At 36.7% G+C, this 19,288-nt stretch overlaps 2 protein-coding genes across 5 annotated transcripts; one reads left to right on the top strand and one right to left on the bottom strand.

The window, feature by feature from the left end:
* The first annotated feature begins 2,028 nt into the window (after nt 1–2,028).
* On the top strand, nt 2,029–6,822 carry LOC131319232 (probable glycerol-3-phosphate dehydrogenase [NAD(+)] 1, cytosolic). Its single transcript, XM_058349397.1, has 6 exons — nt 2,029–2,304; nt 2,429–3,496; nt 4,239–4,460; nt 5,000–5,247; nt 5,564–5,703; nt 6,532–6,822. The coding sequence occupies exons 2-6, from the start codon at nt 2,839–2,841 to the stop codon at nt 6,653–6,655; spliced, it is 1,392 nt and encodes a 463-aa protein (XP_058205380.1). The 5' UTR covers nt 2,029–2,304; nt 2,429–2,838; the 3' UTR covers nt 6,656–6,822.
* An 856-nt stretch (nt 6,823–7,678) lies between these two features.
* LOC131319231 (uncharacterized) lies at nt 7,679–13,447 on the bottom strand. Of its 4 annotated transcripts, none has more exons than XM_058349395.1 (7): nt 13,247–13,447; nt 11,648–11,735; nt 11,397–11,462; nt 10,973–11,313; nt 9,383–9,457; nt 8,971–9,186; nt 7,679–8,781 (listed from the first exon to the last, which is right to left on the bottom strand). In XM_058349395.1, the coding sequence occupies exons 2-7, from the start codon at nt 11,682–11,684 to the stop codon at nt 7,990–7,992; spliced, it is 1,527 nt and encodes a 508-aa protein (XP_058205378.1). In that variant the 5' UTR covers nt 11,685–11,735; nt 13,247–13,447; the 3' UTR covers nt 7,679–7,989. The 4 variants fall into 4 exon arrangements, with proteins under 4 accessions (XP_058205378.1, XP_058205377.1, XP_058205376.1 ...); XM_058349394.1 differs by having other exon boundaries at nt 9,383–9,466; nt 11,648–11,702; XM_058349393.1 differs by having other exon boundaries at nt 9,383–9,466; nt 13,247–13,446.
* Between the last annotated feature and the right edge of the window lie 5,841 nt (nt 13,448–19,288).

Genomic DNA, 19,288 nt, shown 5'->3' with positions numbered 1-19,288 from the left:
CGAAATGTGGTGAATTAAAATATAAAAAAATATATGAGGCCGTAAATAGTCACCTCATGTGCTATAGGTACATACATTCATCTATATACATGCATATTTTGGGACTGTCTTGGGTGTTTTTTTATGATTTGAGCTTCTTATTTTGTTCAATTTTTTTTTTAGAATTTTCGTAAAAAATCAACATTATCGGATATCGATAAAGACATTTACGAAACATTCAATTTTACTTCAGAATTAAAGCCTATATTTTAAAGAAAAGTTGAATTTTTCATAAACACCCTTATTGATATTCAAAAAGCTGATTTTATACAAAGACCCTAGAAAATTTATTTTGAATAAAATGAGTAGTTCAAATCATTTTTTTGAGACCCGAGAAAGTACCCAAAATGCATATGTACGCGCTGTATGAATGTACGTAGAGTACTCGTATTCCTTTCGAATTCCACAAATGAACAAATACGATTAACTTACAATAAACTCCCTTAAGCTATCTGACTAGTATAGAAATGTCCTCTAAGTTTTTTAAAGTTGCAATAACTACCCCTGTCGAACTTGTTTTGCAAACGCCGTCAATGAAAAATGCTCCTCTTAACCATCTTGCCTCTATTCCCAACAAAAACTCTCCGAACACAAAATATCACATCTGAATTCCATAAATAAATACTGTAATAAACACTCACTTGTGGGGTATTCAACATTTTGCATTGGTTGTAAGTTATCTTGTACTTAATTACTGATGCATTGCCTTTGGCGCCATTCATGGCAGAGAGGGTGTGCCAATGCCATATTATCCAGACCTAGAATATTTAAAAGAGGGACTACATAAGAGAGTTGTGAAGGTCGATGATCGAGAGTTGTCAAAAACTTCATAGAGATATACATCTAGCTAAATGGGAGAAATATGGGCAGAGAGGATTTTAATTTCTATGGCGAGATGAGATATACATGCATAGTGTGGTGAAAGGTCTAGTAGTCAAGATCGTGAGGAGGTCTAAAATTGAGATATTCCATAAAGTGCAGGATATGGTCTTGGAAAAACATTCAAGGATGGAAGAAAAGAAATTCCCCCATTTGTTAGAAAAGAGGTTTGATCATGGAAAAAGCCTAAGCTATCCCAAAATATTGTTGTGTTTTTAGTATCCAAACTCCCTATGTGATGCTATTTCTCCTACGATTGGGAGAAGTTGCGTGTCTATCCATTGGGTGAGTTGGTTCAAATTGTGTTCTTGTAAATAAAATGAATATGTATTTGGTTGGAGATGCTCGAAAGAAAAGACCGATACTAATCGCATACGAATGAGGCTTGAAAAAGTAACTTGTGAATTTTGTTTTCCTTTTTACCACAGAAAACAAATATAAAAGATAAAAAATAAAAAAGTAACTTCTGAAAAAAAGAAGCTGAGCCTTTTGAAAAGGAAAATTCCAAATACAACCACCAAGCTTTCAAATACAACCCACTTGCTAAATACAACTTCACATGTTTTTATTTTGACATGCAAGAAGTGTTAGTTGTTAGTTATTGTCAGTGAAATTTGACCATTAATCTTGTACATGAGATCAAAAATGGTGTATTTCAACTTAGCTATCACCCCACTTCCTTAATATGTTCTTTTGTTCTTTCACCTCTATAACTCTATTTTGAATGCCTAAAACCTACTAGTAGCATATTTTAGCATTCCAAACAAAGCTTGAACCTCATATCAGCAATGCTACGTACACTCCTCCCCTACCGACCTCATGGTTATCTTGACAGTGAGGGCATAAAATTGGTAAGAGTGGAAGACCAATAGTAGCATATTTTAGCATTCCAAACAAAGCCTGAACCTCGCATCAGCAATGCTACGTACCCTCCTCCCCTGCCGACCTCATGGTTATCTTGACAGTGAGGGCATGGAATTGGTAAGAGTGGAAGACCAATAGTAGCCTACCAGCGAAGACAACCCACCCTCCAAAATTTAATGACCGTTGGGGAAGGTGGCAGTATCCAAGATCTTTAAATGCCTTTGGCAATGGCACCCATTCCAACTCCAACTGTATCCATCAATGCAACCTCTCCTTCTCTTGGATACTAGGAACCCCTCCCCAAAAAACAGTCATATAATTTCTCTTCTCATTTGGGTCACGTATTTCCATTTCTCTCTCCCACCACTGCATGCGATTCTCATTCTACTCTCTCTCTCTCTCGGTTTCATATGGCGCTTTTCAGCCAGCAATGTGGGCTCTAAGAGTAAACCCTCTGGTGGGTTTTCTCGAATTTTGACTAATAATTGAGTTCTACAGCTTTGTAGTAACCGACAAGTAAAGGTTGGTATTTTAAATTTTGTTTTTATATGTACTTGTTTGTTGGGTAGATGAACAAATTGTTGACGGAGGATACGAAGTTGAAGACTTTCCATTATTTTTATAGCAGTCTTTGTGTTTAATGCAGGATACACGTATATGATATTGTTCATTCTTATCCCAATTTGAGTTCAGAACAATAAAATAGAAAATTTGAGTGGAGATCAAAGAACAAGTTTGGTTTAGGTGAGAATCTGCCAATAAAATCACTTGGGAAGATTTGGGAGATGAATATTGTGATTTAAGTTAAGGAGTTTAAGTGTTTGATATATTGGGGAAACAAAACCAACATCAGAATTAGAGGTGGGTTGTTATTGAAATCTGATTTAATTAGTTGAGAAGATTTCAAGCCTTGTGAGGTTGAAAGGTGCAAAACCCATATAAAGAATCGGGAGATATATAGTTTTCGATTTCTGTACTTCTGAGAAAAAGTAAGCCTTGTGAGATATAGGGAGTACACAATTTATACAAAAATACGAGGTGGGTATTAAGAAGAAGATGGTTGCTGGAAGTATTGAGGTGATGCATGCTCATACCTGCGTAAATGGGGTACAAAACCATAATGGCGTGGAGGAGAAGCTCGATGAACTCCGACGAGTTCTTGGTAAAGCCGAGGGTGATTTGTTAAGGATCGTGGGTGTTGGAGCTGGGGCTTGGGGCAGTGTTTTCGCAGCCTTACTTCAAGACGGGTATGGTCAATTTCGCGATAAGATTCAAATCCGAATATGGAGGCGACCCGGGAGAGCTGTGGATAGATCCACAGCAGAACACCTCTTTGAAGTGATCAATTCAAGAGAAGATGTGCTGAGAAGGTTGATTAGGCGATGCGCGTATTTGAAGTACGTGGAAGCGCGATTGGGTGAACGGACACTTTATGCAGATGAGATATTGAAAGATGGGTTTTGTTTGAACATGATCGACACGCCGCTTTGTCCTTTGAAAGTTGTGACTAATTTGCAGGAGGCGGTTTGGGATGCCGACATTGTTGTGAATGGGTTGCCTTCAACGGAGACGCGAGAGGTGTTCGAAGAGATCAGTAAGTATTGGAAAGAGAGGATCAGTGTGCCCATTATTCTCTCTTTGGCAAAGGGCATAGAGGCTGCATTGGAAACTGTTCCTCACATAATTACGCCAACACAAATGATAAATCGAGCAAGTAAGGTTCTTCCTCTAACTATTGTGTCTTTTGTTTCTACTATTTGTCTTTCCTTAGCCCCATACACATTGATAGACAAATTTCATGGTGTCTTTGTAAAACTAGCATTAGTTTGTTTTTCCCTTCATTGCAACCATGAAAGGATAGCAGAAATATAGTGACTTGAATCTTGTAACCTTGTAAGTTAGATGAAAGAAAATGAAATTTTGAACCTGTAAATCATTAACTCACAATATCAAGATTTCTGACCATATCAACCATGTATTTGGTTGAATCCTGGTAGGATCAGTTGGTAGTAGAACAATGGGCCGTGCAAAATGAAAGCATGTATCAACACCTCTGAGTTTGTACAATAATTTGCAACTTCTCACAATAGAGAAAAGTGGAAAGTGGGTGTTTGCATAAGAGAGGAAAATGGAAAGTTAAGTGCACACTTTCTATTCTAGAACTTAGCACAGGAGGGGAAATTAGAAAGTGGTTTTTTGCATGTGAAGCAGCAAACTTAACATTATTAAGTGTAAAGAATAAGGTGTAGACTATATATCTAACTTTCTTAACTATCTGCACGACATAACGAAAAAAGGCACAAAAAAAGGCGCAACCCGCATTCATAACCATACCCGTTTTCATCTCTGATTATACTTTGAAGTTTTCGCTTAGAAGATTAATTATTTACTTTTCTGCTTTGAAATGGAAGTACATTTTCTATACTTTTCTAAACCATAATTTGAATACATGGCAGCGGGAGTACCATTAGACAACATTCTTTATCTGGGTGGACCAAATATTGCCTCAGAGATTTACAACAAGGAGTATGCTAATGCTCGAATTTGTGGCGCTGAGAAGTGGAGGAAGCCACTTGCAAAGTTCTTGAGGCAACCCCATTTCATTGTGTGGGACAATAGTGACCTTGTCACTCATGAAGTTATGGGAGGATTGAAGAATGTCTATGCCATCGGTGCTGGTAAGTGTAATTAGTTCCTTGATATTCAGTGAGTGATGGGTAAGTACAGGTAAATGAAGGACAAATTCTAAGTTTCCTTCCTATTCTTTGAAACCCATGTTAGGTTAAAATGAAGGCAGGTAATCATGCAAAAATGAATTCACGAGCGCTAAAATGGTAGGCTGTACCTATTATCTAGGATAAGAGTTATTGATACTACACTACCATAATGGGCGGAATTCAATTGAATTGTTAACTCACTTGCACACCTATCACAGAAATCTAGTTAGTTGCATTTAATTTCTACCAACTTTTTTTAAAAGCTTCTAATTATTCTAAATTCTTGATGCATGGAGGCTGATTAGCTGGACATGACACCAGAAACACTACATTACTCTATGTATTGTGTGACGGATACAGGCTAGAAAAGAAACTGTCTTCTTACAATAGGACTGGTTGACAACACAAAAAACAATACCTTTATTAGACTAAAGTGATTGAGAACTGTGTCGAGTTTGTGACCTAAGTTCCCAATACTTGCTTTGGATTTGGTTTCACAGGAATGGTAGCAGCTCTAACAAATGAAAGTGCCACCAGCAAATCTGTATATTTTGCACATTGTACATCAGAGATGATATTTATCACCCATTTGTTGGCTGAAGAACCTGAGAAGCTTGCTGGGCCTCTATTGGCTGATACTTACGTAACCCTTTTGAAAGGTCGTAACGCATGGTATGGTCAAATGATTGCCAAGGGGGAACTGAGCCTCGACATGGGTGATAGCATTAGCGGGAAGGGGATGATCCAGGTACTAATCCCAGTTACAGTACTTGGCTAGTTACAACATTGAAATATTTGTCTTATCCGAATCTGGTAATTATGCTATTGGAGATTTGAAAAGGTCTTAAAATTTTCTTAGAAGATGAAGAAAGTAATCTTGTTAGCACTTATGAAAATAGGTAAAACTGGATAATGCAATTCTTATTGTGCATGTAATACAAGAGTGCTATAGAGTTGAGCTGATTGCATATCATAGATACATTTGAGTTCTCTAGATCGTTTATACACTAAGGTTCTATAATCCTGACCGAAAATTGTTCTTGACTGTGCCCTTGTTCTTCCAGGGAGTATCTGCAGTAGGAGCCTTTTACGAACTTCTGAGTCAACCAAGTTTAAGTGTACCGCATCCTGAGGAAAACAAGGCTGTTGCTCCTGTTGAGCTATGTCCCATCCTGAAGACTCTTTATAAAATATTGATAAAGAGGTAAAAAATTGTACTTCTCTGAATTTCTATACGTATGATGCTAAATTAAGTTTTGCTTATGGTTCAACCTATGGTTATAAATTTTGAATAATCGTGTCATATGCGTGCTATGGTGACGAGACAAAACATGGTACAGACGATAAAAGTCACATTTCAGTAAATAGTCGGAAACATAGGGGAAGGACAAAAGAATTTTCAAGCATTTCAAAATGTTTATGAACAAAAACGAAAATCAAAATAATGATTAATGTATTCTGTATTAGTAATTAAGATCACTTTGAGATGTAGGAATATTAACTCATTAAGAAAAAGTTTAAAGGGCTTGAGGAAGGGGTTTTCCACTGTGAGAAGACCTAAGATTTTTAAAGAAAATGCAAATTTCAAGTAGTACTGAAAAAGGAAAAAATGTAGCAGAGATAATTTTGAGAACAAGTACGCGCATAACAAATAAAGAGAATAAGTGACTCAGCAGTTGAAGCTTTTTTTTTTTTTTTTTTTCACGAGTAGTTGAAGCTTGGCCTATGTAGAACTTCGAGGTTGTCAGTACAGCCACTATGTGCGAAAGGTTATTTTATGTCTATTCTGTTAACATGGAAACAACAAAAAATACGGTTGGCAACTGGTTAGGCCTGGGTACCAAGTCATTTAAGGTCATTCTGAATTGGAGTTTGAAAGGTCAAAAGAGATGATTAGGGATAGAAAAGAATCCCAAATTCTGTACAAATCATGCTAACCAAGTTTGAAAGCAGAAAGCTTTAATAATCTTGTGTTGACGAACAAGTCAAGTTTTATGTATCTTATGCCTGCCATGATATTGCTGATTTTCAGGGAACAGAAACCACAAGCAATTCTTCAAGCATTGAGGGATGAAACCTTGAATGATCCCAGGGACCGCATTGAGATTGCACAAACCCATGCTTTTTATAGGCCTTCCCTTCTCAGGCAGCCATAAATTCTCCATCGCCAAATAATGGGCAATAAAGGACTTAATACCTATGTAGATTCACTTTTTGGAAGAATCAAGAACTGTATTTTGAAGCTAAACAGGGATATACTGCCTTTGTAATGGATACTTTATCGTCATAATATATCGAAAAGTCAGTTAATTGATTCTAAAAATGTTAGGTCTGGTGAAGCAGGTGGATCTTGATTTGTCGTGTCTAAAACCCAAGTCTGATCCTGTGACTCTACTTGCGATTCAAACGATAGATTTGGCAGTTTAGAGCATTTCTGTTGGCTAGGCAAAGAACTTGCCGTTGTCAAACTTTGGCAGGAGGTCATCAAAAATCCAGTCCATTGGCTAGTTATCCTTCTAGTCAAATTTTGTGGAATTCCGTTGTGCCAAATTTGGTTAGTTTGGCATTGCTGAACTTCGCATTACCAATTGATCCTGCTCTCTACAGTCGATTGGTTTGGCAGTGTCATGTGATTCAATGTTTGTGCGAAAATATGGATGGTATATCAGTGAAGCAAGTGGCTAAATTTTGGCTTTTTCGTACTGTAGTATGCCAAATTTTTATAGCGGTTGCGATACTATCGTAGCAACTATCGATGGAGATGCTCTTTGTTCAATGCACGGTCCATGGAGGATATTGCACAACCTGAACCTGCAGAAATGTTATGGGGAGGCTACCAAAGCTTCCAACTGGGCATCCACAAATCCCTCGTGAGCAACTAACTCCACCACGGTCTTAGATAACTGCACTATTTTTGTTCCTTCCCACTCAAGGTTCCTCACATCCGAAAAAGTTGAACCAGTCTGCCACCATTTCAATTTTTCCCATAGGTTTTTACTTTCTGCGGGCCAACCACAATATTCTTGAGAGTGTATTCGGATAATGGATGTTATGAGAAAACCTTCTCAAAAATTACTTTAGAAACATCTCAGCAAATGAGTTTTCTGCTTTACATATGGAACTGCTCAACCAAGGAAAGAAGGTATTGAAAATAAAACTGAACTACCGAAGGCACCTAATTTGTTTGTACAATATCACTATCTCTTATCATTTACTTGCAACGAAAACTTCGAAAGTTTGTGTACAGAAGCTAAATTTGAAACGACACCATCTGTAAGTCACCCTATCCTCAATATCTCCTCTCTGTACAAAGAACTAGCAGTTCCGTTCACAAATGATTTGTCAACACTGAAAGATGCTAGAAACCTTGAACTTAACTTTCCTTGTTAGAACAAATACGGCTCCTTTATACCTTTTCTCGGCTTGGTATATCCAAAAATATCACCTACATGTTACCTGAAAAGAAATGAGAGGACTAGGCGGATTGCTATTATGTACAACCACCTCTAACCAGCTTCAAACTCAGTTCTTCTGTAAGCTTAGATTTCTTGAGCGAACTGTATCCCCTAATCTTCTGTTGTTTTGCAATGGCTTTTAGATCCACTAACGTCAAACGCTCCAAATCCAAGACGACTCTGGCTTCTGGACATGGTCTTGGAGTCACTGAATCACAGGTGAACAAGCATTTAGTATCAGAAGGGTCTTCCGCATTTGTACTTGCAGTTGTATTAGCACATGATTTGGCTAGACTAATTTGAAGGCTCTTTAACTTTTTAGCTTCTTCAACGCCTGGTGAAGTTTGACGCTTTCTTTTCTTTTCTTTGTCAACATCCAGAACCCGCTTAGCTTTCTGCTTCTGTTGATGCTCCCTTTTTTTGCTCTGCTTTTGTGGCCTTGGAGACAAGTTTGGATTGGACTCGCCAACAATAGCAGCTAATTTAGATTTCCCCTTTTGCTCTTTTTTGTTCTTTAGAAACAGTAGAAGTGAGTCTACTGCTTTCTTTTCAGTATTAGTAACACCAACATCTGGACTGTTCAGTTTCCGTGGAGATTTTGTTCTCTTCTTTCCTAACTTGAATGATGAGAGTGGAGGCTCGATATTGTTGATATTGTTGGTTGGAGCAGAATTCTGCCGAAAAGAGGATTTCAAAATTATGATTTGACCTGTAGAACTGTGCCCTTTGACTTCTTTGCGCCCATTTACTTCTGAGACAATCCTGCTGTTCTTCCCTTTGGGACTATTTGCTTGTTTTGAAGCATCTAAACTGGAAGCACTAGAAGGCTGTTCTCAATGTCAGTGGAGAACAGTTAACGGATTAATCCGAGAAGTAAAGATGTAAACCAAACTTTGAAGCATGAAATATATGAGTTAAGTTAGTGCATTATATATTTGAATAGTGAATACTTTATCATGTCCAAGAGTTTACACTTTAAGTACAGAGTAGTCAATAGTTCAAGCAGAAAAATGTACCTCAAACGTTCTTGGTAAAATTCTTCCTTTTCCTGCAGTTTTTAATGTTGACTTGACAACAAGACTTCTTTCTTCTGAACCCGAATTGTTCTTTCTGAGTCCATCTTTTCCATCAACTTTCAAATCAAATTTGGCTAATTCTTTCTTCTCACTTGATTCATCAGTTTCTTGTCCTGAAGTATCTGAGCTCAAATCCTTGATGATAGCGAGTGCATGCTATTCATTGTAATGGGAAAGATATCAAAACATGTAGAAGCTCAAGTAAGCACATCCGAGACAATATAATTTGGAAATGGACCATATGACATTACAGTTTGTGCAAATTATGTCTATCGTGCACCTAATCTATATCTTCCAATGAAAGGTTTCAATGCCAAGAGTTGCAAAGGAGAAGAGAGAGCTTCTTTCATACCTTGTCCTTCTCTGCTACATCCTTATTTTCAGTTTCCAAAGACAGATCGTCCTTTGAAACAACACTGTTCACAGTCTGTTCATTCTTGTTAATGAAAGAAGAATGCACCATATCAGTTATTCAAGGTTGATTTTATCAGAGAATACTGTAAATATAACCTAGCTAAAGAAGGTAAATGTGTTCATACTTATGTAGCACAGATAGGGACGCACGACACAACACAGAAATAGTTGAGGACTTTAAATGCGTGTGCACATACATATATTTATTGTCTAAATGAAAAATACTAAATGAGGCTCTAACTATGATCATTTTGTTATGTATGCTTTACGCAGATACATCACTACACCATTCACAAAAGTGTTCCCCCGAAACCGTTTCATTGTTTGCACGTGCCTTCATAATCAATACAAACCGCCATCTTCCTTACAAAATTAGTCCATCATTCACTTAATCCAAAATTAACCATGCCAAGCTATGTTTCATGGAACTGGTACAGCCCGTACGGGTGTCAGTTGCAGATATGTGTCTAAGGGTCGGATTTATCTAACCCCATGTCAAGGAACAACACATTCATATTACCCAATATATTTCTTAATCTCCTTCATTTTCTAGGTTAAATGGTGTTAACAAGGTTCCATATAGCATTTCATACATAATATGGGTGTTTAATGCATAGTTATACAGCAAACTACAATTGATAAATAGGTCTCAATGTGAAGGTCCGCCAAAAATATCAGACACATCGCATGCCCTTACTCGTATCCAATACCCGTACACCTAGATTCTAATACGTAGTTATACAGTAACCTACCACTACTATGGCTAAATATGCTTGCAAGGTGAATGTGCACATAAAGATGCTTCCAAGTATTGAGTGCCCGAAAAGGATCCTCCATGGACTTTAGATGACTATGTTAATGCATGCCAGCTTAATTTAGTTTCCATAATTGTCTGGGAGAATGAGCATTTACAGATTTCTTTAGATTCACAGGGACTAGTATAAGGGGAAGTCATTAAAGTTTTTTCTTCATCACAATACTGCAATGCTGATAACCTGTTGACGTAGTGTACATCTGCATATAAAGAATGTTGTCTAGGACTCTAGGGACATTAGGAGCTGATAAAATAGTGCAACTACTTGCACAGTCTCAGCATTTAATGCTTACCTTACTTCTCTAAACTATATTTCTAGAGGTTTAGGTCCTAATACAACAGTGTAACTACTTAAAAGAAAGAAGTTAAACTGTACTAAACAAACTGTTAAACTATTGGCTGATAGTGATAGTGGATGCTTCACAGCAAATGCATAAAAGCTCAAAGCTTCTGTGAAGGTTTAGGAAGCTCTGCTATTTGACTTGTATCCATACATAATGTTTTTTCTGTTTTGGAGCTCAAGTTTAACCCAGCATATTATCAACCTTTTTTATTCATAATCTTTTGAGAAAACAAAATAGCAATATATCAAGGGGGGCAAAGGGGAAGACTTGGCTTATGCATAAATCAACCTAATGAACATTTTGCATGGTAGAGAAGAAAAAGATTTGACTAAAACCAACAGAGAGCAATAAGAAGCATTGGGAGTCAAACCTGCTCATGCTCCTGATGAAAGTAATTCTCAAGTAAAGGCTGTAGTATTTGATGTATTTTCTCCGCCGGTTCGCTGTGGGATAGTAAACAACCACCAAAATCATGCTCACCATGTACATCTGCATTCTCCAGGCTCCGAAGTGAAATATCTAGACAGTCAATTTTTCCATTCAAAGCAGCAGAGCATGTTTCAGACCATGATTCATCCGCCCATGCTAGTTGGCTTTGAAGGATAATCAAATCTTCTTCAAGTTCAAGAATTTCAGCATTTGCACGGGATATCAAAAGCTGTAGCACTTGTATACAAGATTTCTCATTCAAAGCATTTTCTTCAATCACATCTACAACAGAAAAATGACCAGTTATCGATGGATATAACCATTCATAAATGCAAAATTTTAAAAGCTAAGGGACATCAAATTACCAATCCCAGAACCAAAGTAAAAGTCACCCTGCCATGCACGTCCAATAAAATTGCTCCCTAGTGCATCTGAAAACAATTACTTTGCATTCAGGAAAATTCCATGACTATGACTATTGTTAATAAATGGCTTTGAAGTGCTACGATATACAGTATAAATCTTCCTTTTTCAGTAGAAACACTCAATTCAAATCATTGCCAACTAAACAGAGACACCGAATACAACTAGAGGATAAGATTTGGTTTCGGGAAACCTTGATCAAGTGTTTGATCCCAAACAGCCCAATCCATAGCTCATGAAGTTGTACTCTGAAATCCAAACAGTGACAGCATCATGACAATCTACCAATCAAGAAAATAGATTAACCGGGTAAGATACTAAGCAGTGGAAAATGAAGGTATCAGAATCGAGTAACTGGGAAAAAAGAAAGAGAACTAGAAAATGTATCTACATCTAAATTCTTCTATTCTGAAACATTAACAGCACATAAGAGAATTAAGCAATAATTCTGAACATTGCATATGATACTTGATATTTGAAGTTCGTCAAAAATATCAATTTATAATAAATTCATTTCATCGTGCATTCTTCCCCGAGGGTTTATAACATAGGATGAGCGGATATTTGATATAGATTGAAGTATCAACTATCAAGTCTCAGCCTGCAAAATGCATACATATAGACAAAACAGAAGTAAATTAACCATGTTTCTGCTGAACATTCGCGTGAAAATCAATTCAAGTCCCAAGTCTTCTAAAGACAAGGTCTCAAAATAATTACGAAGTCCTTGTCAGTTTTTTGAAACTGTTTTGCATAAGCCAATTCTGCAAAATAAGTACAAAACCGTCGAAAATTGAGAAAGACGTGCTAAAATGTTAAATCAACATCACAAATCAGAAACAGGCATACAAAGAAGAAAAAAAAGGATATCCAATTTACAATTAAGATGAACAAAATTACAGGAACTGTCACATACAACTTGAACACAATCTACGCACAACATGACTAACTTCTTCAACTGAGTTCAACTCATCCATTGATGCATGTAGAGGACTAGTATGAATCACCAAATTTTATTAACATTTCATTCCATAGCATATTCCAAAATTTCCATGATATAGTATTCCTGAACCTTTTTCTAAACATGGAACCAATTAAATCCATCCAACAAAGCGGAGTTATAATAGGGGGATAAAAATCCAGGTGACGATGGTTTGAAATATTGGTGATATGTATCGGTATCGGCCGATACTTATCGGTATCAGTAGGTACCGAGTCCCGGTATTGCGGTGTGAAGGAAAATCGCATATGTGTCGGTGGTGATACGTAACGGTATCAACCGATGCAGTGGTACCGGTCCTTTAAGGGCCGTATTGGCCGTAAAGGACAAAATTACGGATGATACGGTGGTATCGGTGATGTGGTGTTCGAAGAATTAAAAAACTCACACCTCCGTTACGCTACGACTGTTAACGCCCCAAAACCGCGACATGGCATCGATACCGCTATGGAGACCAATACCGATATTTCGAACTATGTTACTCCGTAATAAACACACATAATCAAATCACAGACAAACAGCAAATGAATCGTTCGAATTCTGTTGAACGGAGACGCTAAGTTCGTATTACTAGGTATAACTCCCGCATTCGTGTACAAAAAGGAATCTAGCTAAAGAATCAAAACAAATTGATTTGATGAACTCCATTTAACACAAATGATCAGCCAATAAATAAATAAAAACATACTGGAAATTGTCCAACAGAGAACAAGCATTCACGAGAAAATTGGCAAATGAAAGCTTTCTGGAGGACCAAACAGAAGAGAAAACATGAAATGTTACGAAATGTACCAGAAATTCCTCTGCAGAAGGCGCGAGGCTAGCAGTGAGAGGGAATTTAGAGCAGAGCTTTGAACAATTTCAGAGCTCGGGAATACGACTCCTACTAGGGTTTCGAAGCCTCCTCGAAGTGAGAGAGAGAGAGAGAGCGCTCTTGAGGATTGACGCGGAGTGGAGGGACTAGGGAGTGAGACTGATTGCGACGAGGTTTGGAGAGAGAAACACGAAAAAAGTTAGAGAGAGAAAATACCCCGGAGGTTTGTGGGCCCGTAGTGATTCCTGGGCCCCATTTGCTGAGTGATTATTTAGCGTGCGTGTTGGTTCTCCATAAGGTAATCCTAATTATTTTTGCTTTCATCGGTTGAAAGACATCGAGTGACCCATGTGTGTGATGGCAATTTTTTATTTGCCAACAGAATTACATGATAACGTCACGTGATACTCAAAAAGTATCCAATAATTAGTCTCATTTGCTTGATCGTTCATTTCATCTTCGAGTTTAAATAGTTGGTTGCGTATTTGTTGATAATCAATTATGAGGCTTTTTTAGCCCATTATGATCAAAATCGTTCAATTTTTAAAAGTAGTTGAGAACATCCATAACGTCAAAAGTTAGGTTCATCGACTACCGATCGATTTATGTTCGAACGCATTTATGTTAAAAAAATATTTGATTCATTATTTTAATCATCTTTTCAAAATAAACACGTTTGAAAAACATTGCAATTGGTATTCGATGGCCTAATTTTTAACATGATTGATGTGCACAACAGCCTCTAAAAATTATCGTTTTTTTATCACTGGAGTGCACTCTAAAAACCCACAATTGGCTTAGCAGGACAAAAAATTATACTATGCCCCAAGGGCATAGCAACGTGGTGCCTCCAGGGATATCTGCACCACACATTTCAGTGGCCCACACTGAAATGTGTGGTGCAGAAAGCCCCGAGACACCACATGGCTATGCTCCGGGGGCATGGAATAATCTCTCCAGCAGGACAGACAGAGACGAGCTGTTTTCTTTCACAAAATAGATTATTTGACTTTCAAAATCATAACTACAATCACTTTTTGTGAAACAAAATACAACTTGTTCATGCGGTGGTTATCAGTATTTTCTTCTTTTTATTTTTTGTGTGGCCCGTGATTCTTGATCTGAGTTTCTCCTCCATTGATTCGTGGGTTTCTCAACCTTCTCGCTTTAAGACCTGGTCAGGATTGCCCGGCAAGATCCTCCGGCGAGAGGATGAGAATGTGCAGAGAGTAAAGCAAGAGACTAGGGTTTAGGGTGTATGTATGTGCATACCTCTTTGGGCTATTATCTTTTGGTATTTATAGAGTCCGTTTGACTTGTTCTCCAAGTACAGACATGTGCCTTGCATGGGTCAGCTAATGTCATTGTGATGTCACCGATAAAATCTTGTAACCCTTTTGATGTGACCTGACACCTCCATATGTGCTCATCATTGTCCTTTGGCGTAACCACTTCAGCAAGTGGGGAGCACGCGGCGTCATGATTGGCCGCGCCTCACCCTTAGGGCGAGCTTGAAAGCAAGTGAATTGCAAAGAAGAGTGGGCCGATGAGCAGCCCGTCTTTAAGGTGACCAAGCCCGAAGGTTCTCTCCAAGAGCTGGTAGTCAGATGAGCACATCATTGCCCACTGTTAAGTCTCGATCGCAACCGAACTTGTGATTGAGTACAGCCACCCCTTTTGCTTCCAACCTTAGTTGGTTCTTCCCGAACGTAGATTCAAGTCATCAGGTTAGGCCTACTACATTTTTATCAAGGGTAGTCATCAAATGTCCTATATGTTATGAATATTTCGGTATTGCTAACATCCGCCTACTAGAGGATAGTTAGATAATATGTCAATGATTCCAAACAAGATTGGATATTAATACACTTTCACTAATTTTAATACATTTTTTTTCAAATATCAATATACATTTTACTTATTATCCTCTGCATTTTCATATTATTTTATTGCAAATGTAGGATAGAGCCAAACGGCTCATCTCATCTCACTATTAGTGTGACGTGGTGATATGATGCTCGTTCATAGGTTAGGAGTGCATCGTAGTGGATTATTCCGTCTAAACCGCGCCGGTGGTAAAAATGCAAATAGTTGTGAAAGTACGTGCATTTGCGAAGGTACGAAATGTGAATTCAAGTTTCTTCATTTGAAATTTGCCAGCGTGTCATCAATGCGAACGATTGGACATTTTGGCGAATATTATTTGCCTTTGGCGGGCTTAAGCGTGTCAATCGCACGTGCTAATAATGAATCCAGGTTATTATCGCCTGCGCCACATTTTAAATGGAGTAGCACAGTAATTACCATTACGCATCAATGCATCATTCATTTTTCAGGGGTCCATACATTTAGACCTCGTTTTTCTAAACTTATTAGAAAATAGGTTTATTTTGTTTTTATTTGATTTTTTTTTGCATTTGTTAGTTTTGCGTCAAATTTTTGTGAATTATTAATTCGTCTCGACGAGAGAAATTGAAAAAGTAAATTTTAAGCTGACTTATTTTGCTAAAAAGTTGTTATTTTTCAAAATATTTGAGTAAAACTAAAAAAAATATTATTTTTCCGATTTATCTCGTCGAGACGAATCAATAATTCACAAAAATTTGGCACAAAACTAACAAATGAAAAAAAAATTAAATAAGGACAAAACAACCTATTTTCTAATAATTTAGGAGAACCCACCCTTATTTAGCTCCATAAAAATATGTGATGGTTAAGAGTCTTGGAGCACCACGTCAGTGGTCCAAGACCACTTAAAAAGTTTTCCGGTGCTAGACTTACTTTATGCAAAATACCATGAGTACTACATTTTTTGCATTCCATATTCTAATTATTGTTTTTCACAGAGTGGTTAATGTTAAAAAGAAATGAGAGTAACCTCTATAACTGTTAGATCATTTTATGTTAAATTTATAACCATTGGATCACTTCTTTTTAAATGATACAGACAATATTCTCCTAATAAATCTATCACTTTTTATTCTCACTTTTTAAGCAATGTATCTCTATATAATGTTCTCCGAGTCTATGAAGTTACAAATCAAGGGTACAAGAATTTCCTAAATACCCTCATTGTTTGAGTGTTTTGAAGGCACAAAAGGGCTTATACAGAATTAGGGCGTGTCCTAGACTTACCAAACCTACAAACATATCATTGATTGCATACCCCCACACTCTCTTCTCAATCAAATCACACACCCCTTTTGTGGTACTCCGATACAATTGAATTGGGTGGCTATGGTTCCATGAATGGACCTGTCCTAGGAATCCATGCAAATTTTCACACAGTGATAGCAAGATGTACCAAACAACTAATCCATCCGTTTGGATTTAATAATCATTTTTTTGAATTCATGTCATTTTTCAATCGATTATATTTTTAAATTTAAAATATTTTACGTGATTTCGAAACATTGTATTATAGAACTAATCGAGATCTATCAAATAAGATCCATATTCGATATGAAATTCATTACGGATTCAAAGATATAACTCATTTTTTAGCCGGTTAAAATAGAACTAGGGACAATTAAATTCGGACGGAGGGAGTACCAAACAAACCGAGTATAACCTAATTTCTCTTTTTAAGAAAACCAAACAAACACAGTCTTAGTTAATTCCCGATTCTTTACTAATCCCCCTATACCATTTTTTTAAACGGTAAAAAAGTAATTTCACTTACCACATCCACTAGGCAATTGCTGATTGACTAAGAGCATTCAGAGTAGAATAAACAAATGTGAATAAGCAAAATATGCCACATCAGATTTTGATTATCCATTTAGAAATTGCTAAAGTTAGCAATGTCAAATTCCACATTGATTTTTTTTCCATAATCAAAACCAATGGGTTTTCCAAACCTTTTCCCTTCATTTTCACGCATATTTTTTTGAAAAAAAACTGTTTATTAAATAGTTTTTGAAGAAAAACAAAACAGTTGTATAAAAAAAAGTTTTCAAAAAAAAAATTTTGTGTAAAAAAAAAATTTCAAAACAAAAAACGCACTTTGTACACTTAAAAACCGTAAATACAGTTTTGAGAATTTTTGAAAGAATTGTATTTACACAAACAGTTTTGAAAATTTAAAAACTATAAATACAGTTTTTTTAAAAAGATTTTGTGTAAAAAACAGTTTTAAAATCTCAAAATCCATTTACCAAAAAAACAGTATTTTAAAAGTTGTGTAAAAGTGTTTTGAAATTTCAAAAATAGTTTTTTAAAAACACACTTTATTTACTTACACTTTCTAATTTTTTTGAAAAAACAGGTTTTTCTTAAAAAAAATTTCTGAAAAAAGCAGAAAAGAAATCTGAAAAATACAATTTTTTAAAATTAATTTTTGAAAACATTGTTGAGAGAGAGAGAAAAAAGAGAAGAGAGAGAAGGTTTTTGTGTAATGATGGTGTACTTGATTGAGAGAGAGGAAAAATTTGGTTATTAGCAAAATGTTGCTAGTTTTAATTATTCAAATGACAAAATTTGATGAGTTGCTAAGAGATTACTATGTTTGGTTATTCCAATGTGAGCACTTTTTGACCAAATATTGCTAACCTTAGCAACATTTGGGTTTTGATTATTCCACTGTGGATGCTCTAAAGAGTGGTATGAGAACCCTCTTAAACACATACACTCTTAACCCAAATTCTCGATGTGAGAGTTAACCTAAATCATAGGTCCAAGAGTCTTATCTGCATACTGGCAAGATTATAATGATCGGACTTACGGATGATCAAACTAACAAGCTTGAGACCTAGATCTAGCAGGAGGACAAGACCATTTTGTCTTTTTTTAATATGAAAGGGTAAGAGAGTAATTTAACTTACCACTTTCACTGGACAATTGCTGACTACAAGGGATATGAAGACCTTCTTAAACACACATACACTTAACCCAAGCTCCCGACATGGGAGCCATCCCCCTATATCATATCCACCTCTTATCTTTCCTTGTTTCTAATCCCCAAATCTTTATCCGTTCAACAAACGGGCCCTTCCGTGCCCTAATTTTGTATTGTAAACCATCTCTGTTGCTATGATTATTAAATTTGGTTCACCAATTTGCTGTACTACAAAATCAACTAACCACAGTTCATTGTACAAGTACTCTACTGTATTAGTTGTGTTTAGTTGAGAGTTTAATTTAGTTTAGTTTTGATAGTAGGTGGAAAGAGAAATAGAATAATGATTGAAAATAGGGGTAATGATTGAAGAAAAATAGAGAGAGATGAGAAAGTAATAATTGAAAAAATAAGATAATGATTGAAGAAAGAAATATTGGTAATGATTGAAAATAAAACTAAAACTAAAACTAAACGGTGAACCGAACAAAGCCATTATTACTTTTACAATACTCTTATACGGGTCGTTTGGAATAATAAGCTAAATGGCTTATTTTTTTTGTCTTTATTTAATTTTTTTTTTGTATTTACTAATTTTCTATTGATTTTTGAAAATTATTACTTCTTCATAATAATAAAAATTTAAAAAGTAAAAAATTACTATTGAAAGCCAAATTTCGCAATTTTGTAAGCACAGTAGTACGTAACATCTAGGCTCTGTTTGTTCGTTTTACCGATTTTTCCTTGTTTTTGGTAATAGAAAAAGGTGTAAAACATTTTCATAGAACAGGCGGAAAATGACTTTTCAATCAAAAAGCAGATTCGGCAACCATTGCGCTCTCTCTCTTCGCCAAATCGCCATGGATCAGCCACCACAGCTCCAACCCCCAGAAACCTTCTACCTCAGAGTCAGGGACCTCACAATCTGGCCTCATGGCTTTGCGATACTCGTCTACAGTCTCTTCCACAGTCCTCTCATCTCCCAGGTCGATCGACACCAACTTCTCCCAAGGGACCAAACTCCTTTTCTGCTACGTCATCTCCCTCTTCGCTTTCCTTCTCCTCTCGGCCATCGTCTTCACCCGCCGCATCGCCTCTCTCTAGCGCCTCTTCATCACCCACCTCTGGTTCCTCTCGCCGTGTTCCTCTACCGCTGCATTTCTCGGGTTCGGGTATACGGTTG

This window comes from Rhododendron vialii, chromosome 3a, assembly GCF_030253575.1.
Source record: "Rhododendron vialii isolate Sample 1 chromosome 3a, ASM3025357v1".
Taxonomy (NCBI): domain Eukaryota; kingdom Viridiplantae; phylum Streptophyta; class Magnoliopsida; order Ericales; family Ericaceae; genus Rhododendron; species Rhododendron vialii.
Note: the sequence above shows the minus strand (reverse complement) of the source record. Positions and strands in the feature narration are given on the sequence as shown.

What these genes read in the sequence shown, in the direction of transcription:
- LOC131319232 (XM_058349397.1), top strand. Translation starts at nt 2,839, where the DNA reads ATGGTTGCTGGAAGTATTGAGGTGATGCATGCTCATACCTGCGTAAAT. An exon ending in ACAAATGATAAATCGAGCAA is followed by an intron (nt 3,497 to 4,238) that starts GTAAGGTTCTTC and finishes AATACATGGCAG; the next exon opens with CGGGAGTACCATTAGACAAC. An exon ending in TATAAAATATTGATAAAGAG is followed by an intron (nt 5,704 to 6,531) that starts GTAAAAAATTGT and finishes GCTGATTTTCAG; the next exon opens with GGAACAGAAACCACAAGCAA.
- LOC131319231 (XM_058349394.1), bottom strand. Translation starts at nt 11,684, where the DNA reads ATGGATTGGGCTGTTTGGGATCAAACACTTGATCAAG. An exon ending in GGATCAAACACTTGATCAAG is followed by an intron (nt 11,463 to 11,647) that starts GTTTCCCGAAAC and finishes AATTGTTTTCAG; the next exon opens with ATGCACTAGGGAGCAATTTT. An exon ending in TTCATCAGGAGCATGAGCAG is followed by an intron (nt 9,467 to 10,972) that starts GTTTGACTCCCA and finishes TTCATTAACAAG; the next exon opens with AATGAACAGACTGTGAACAG.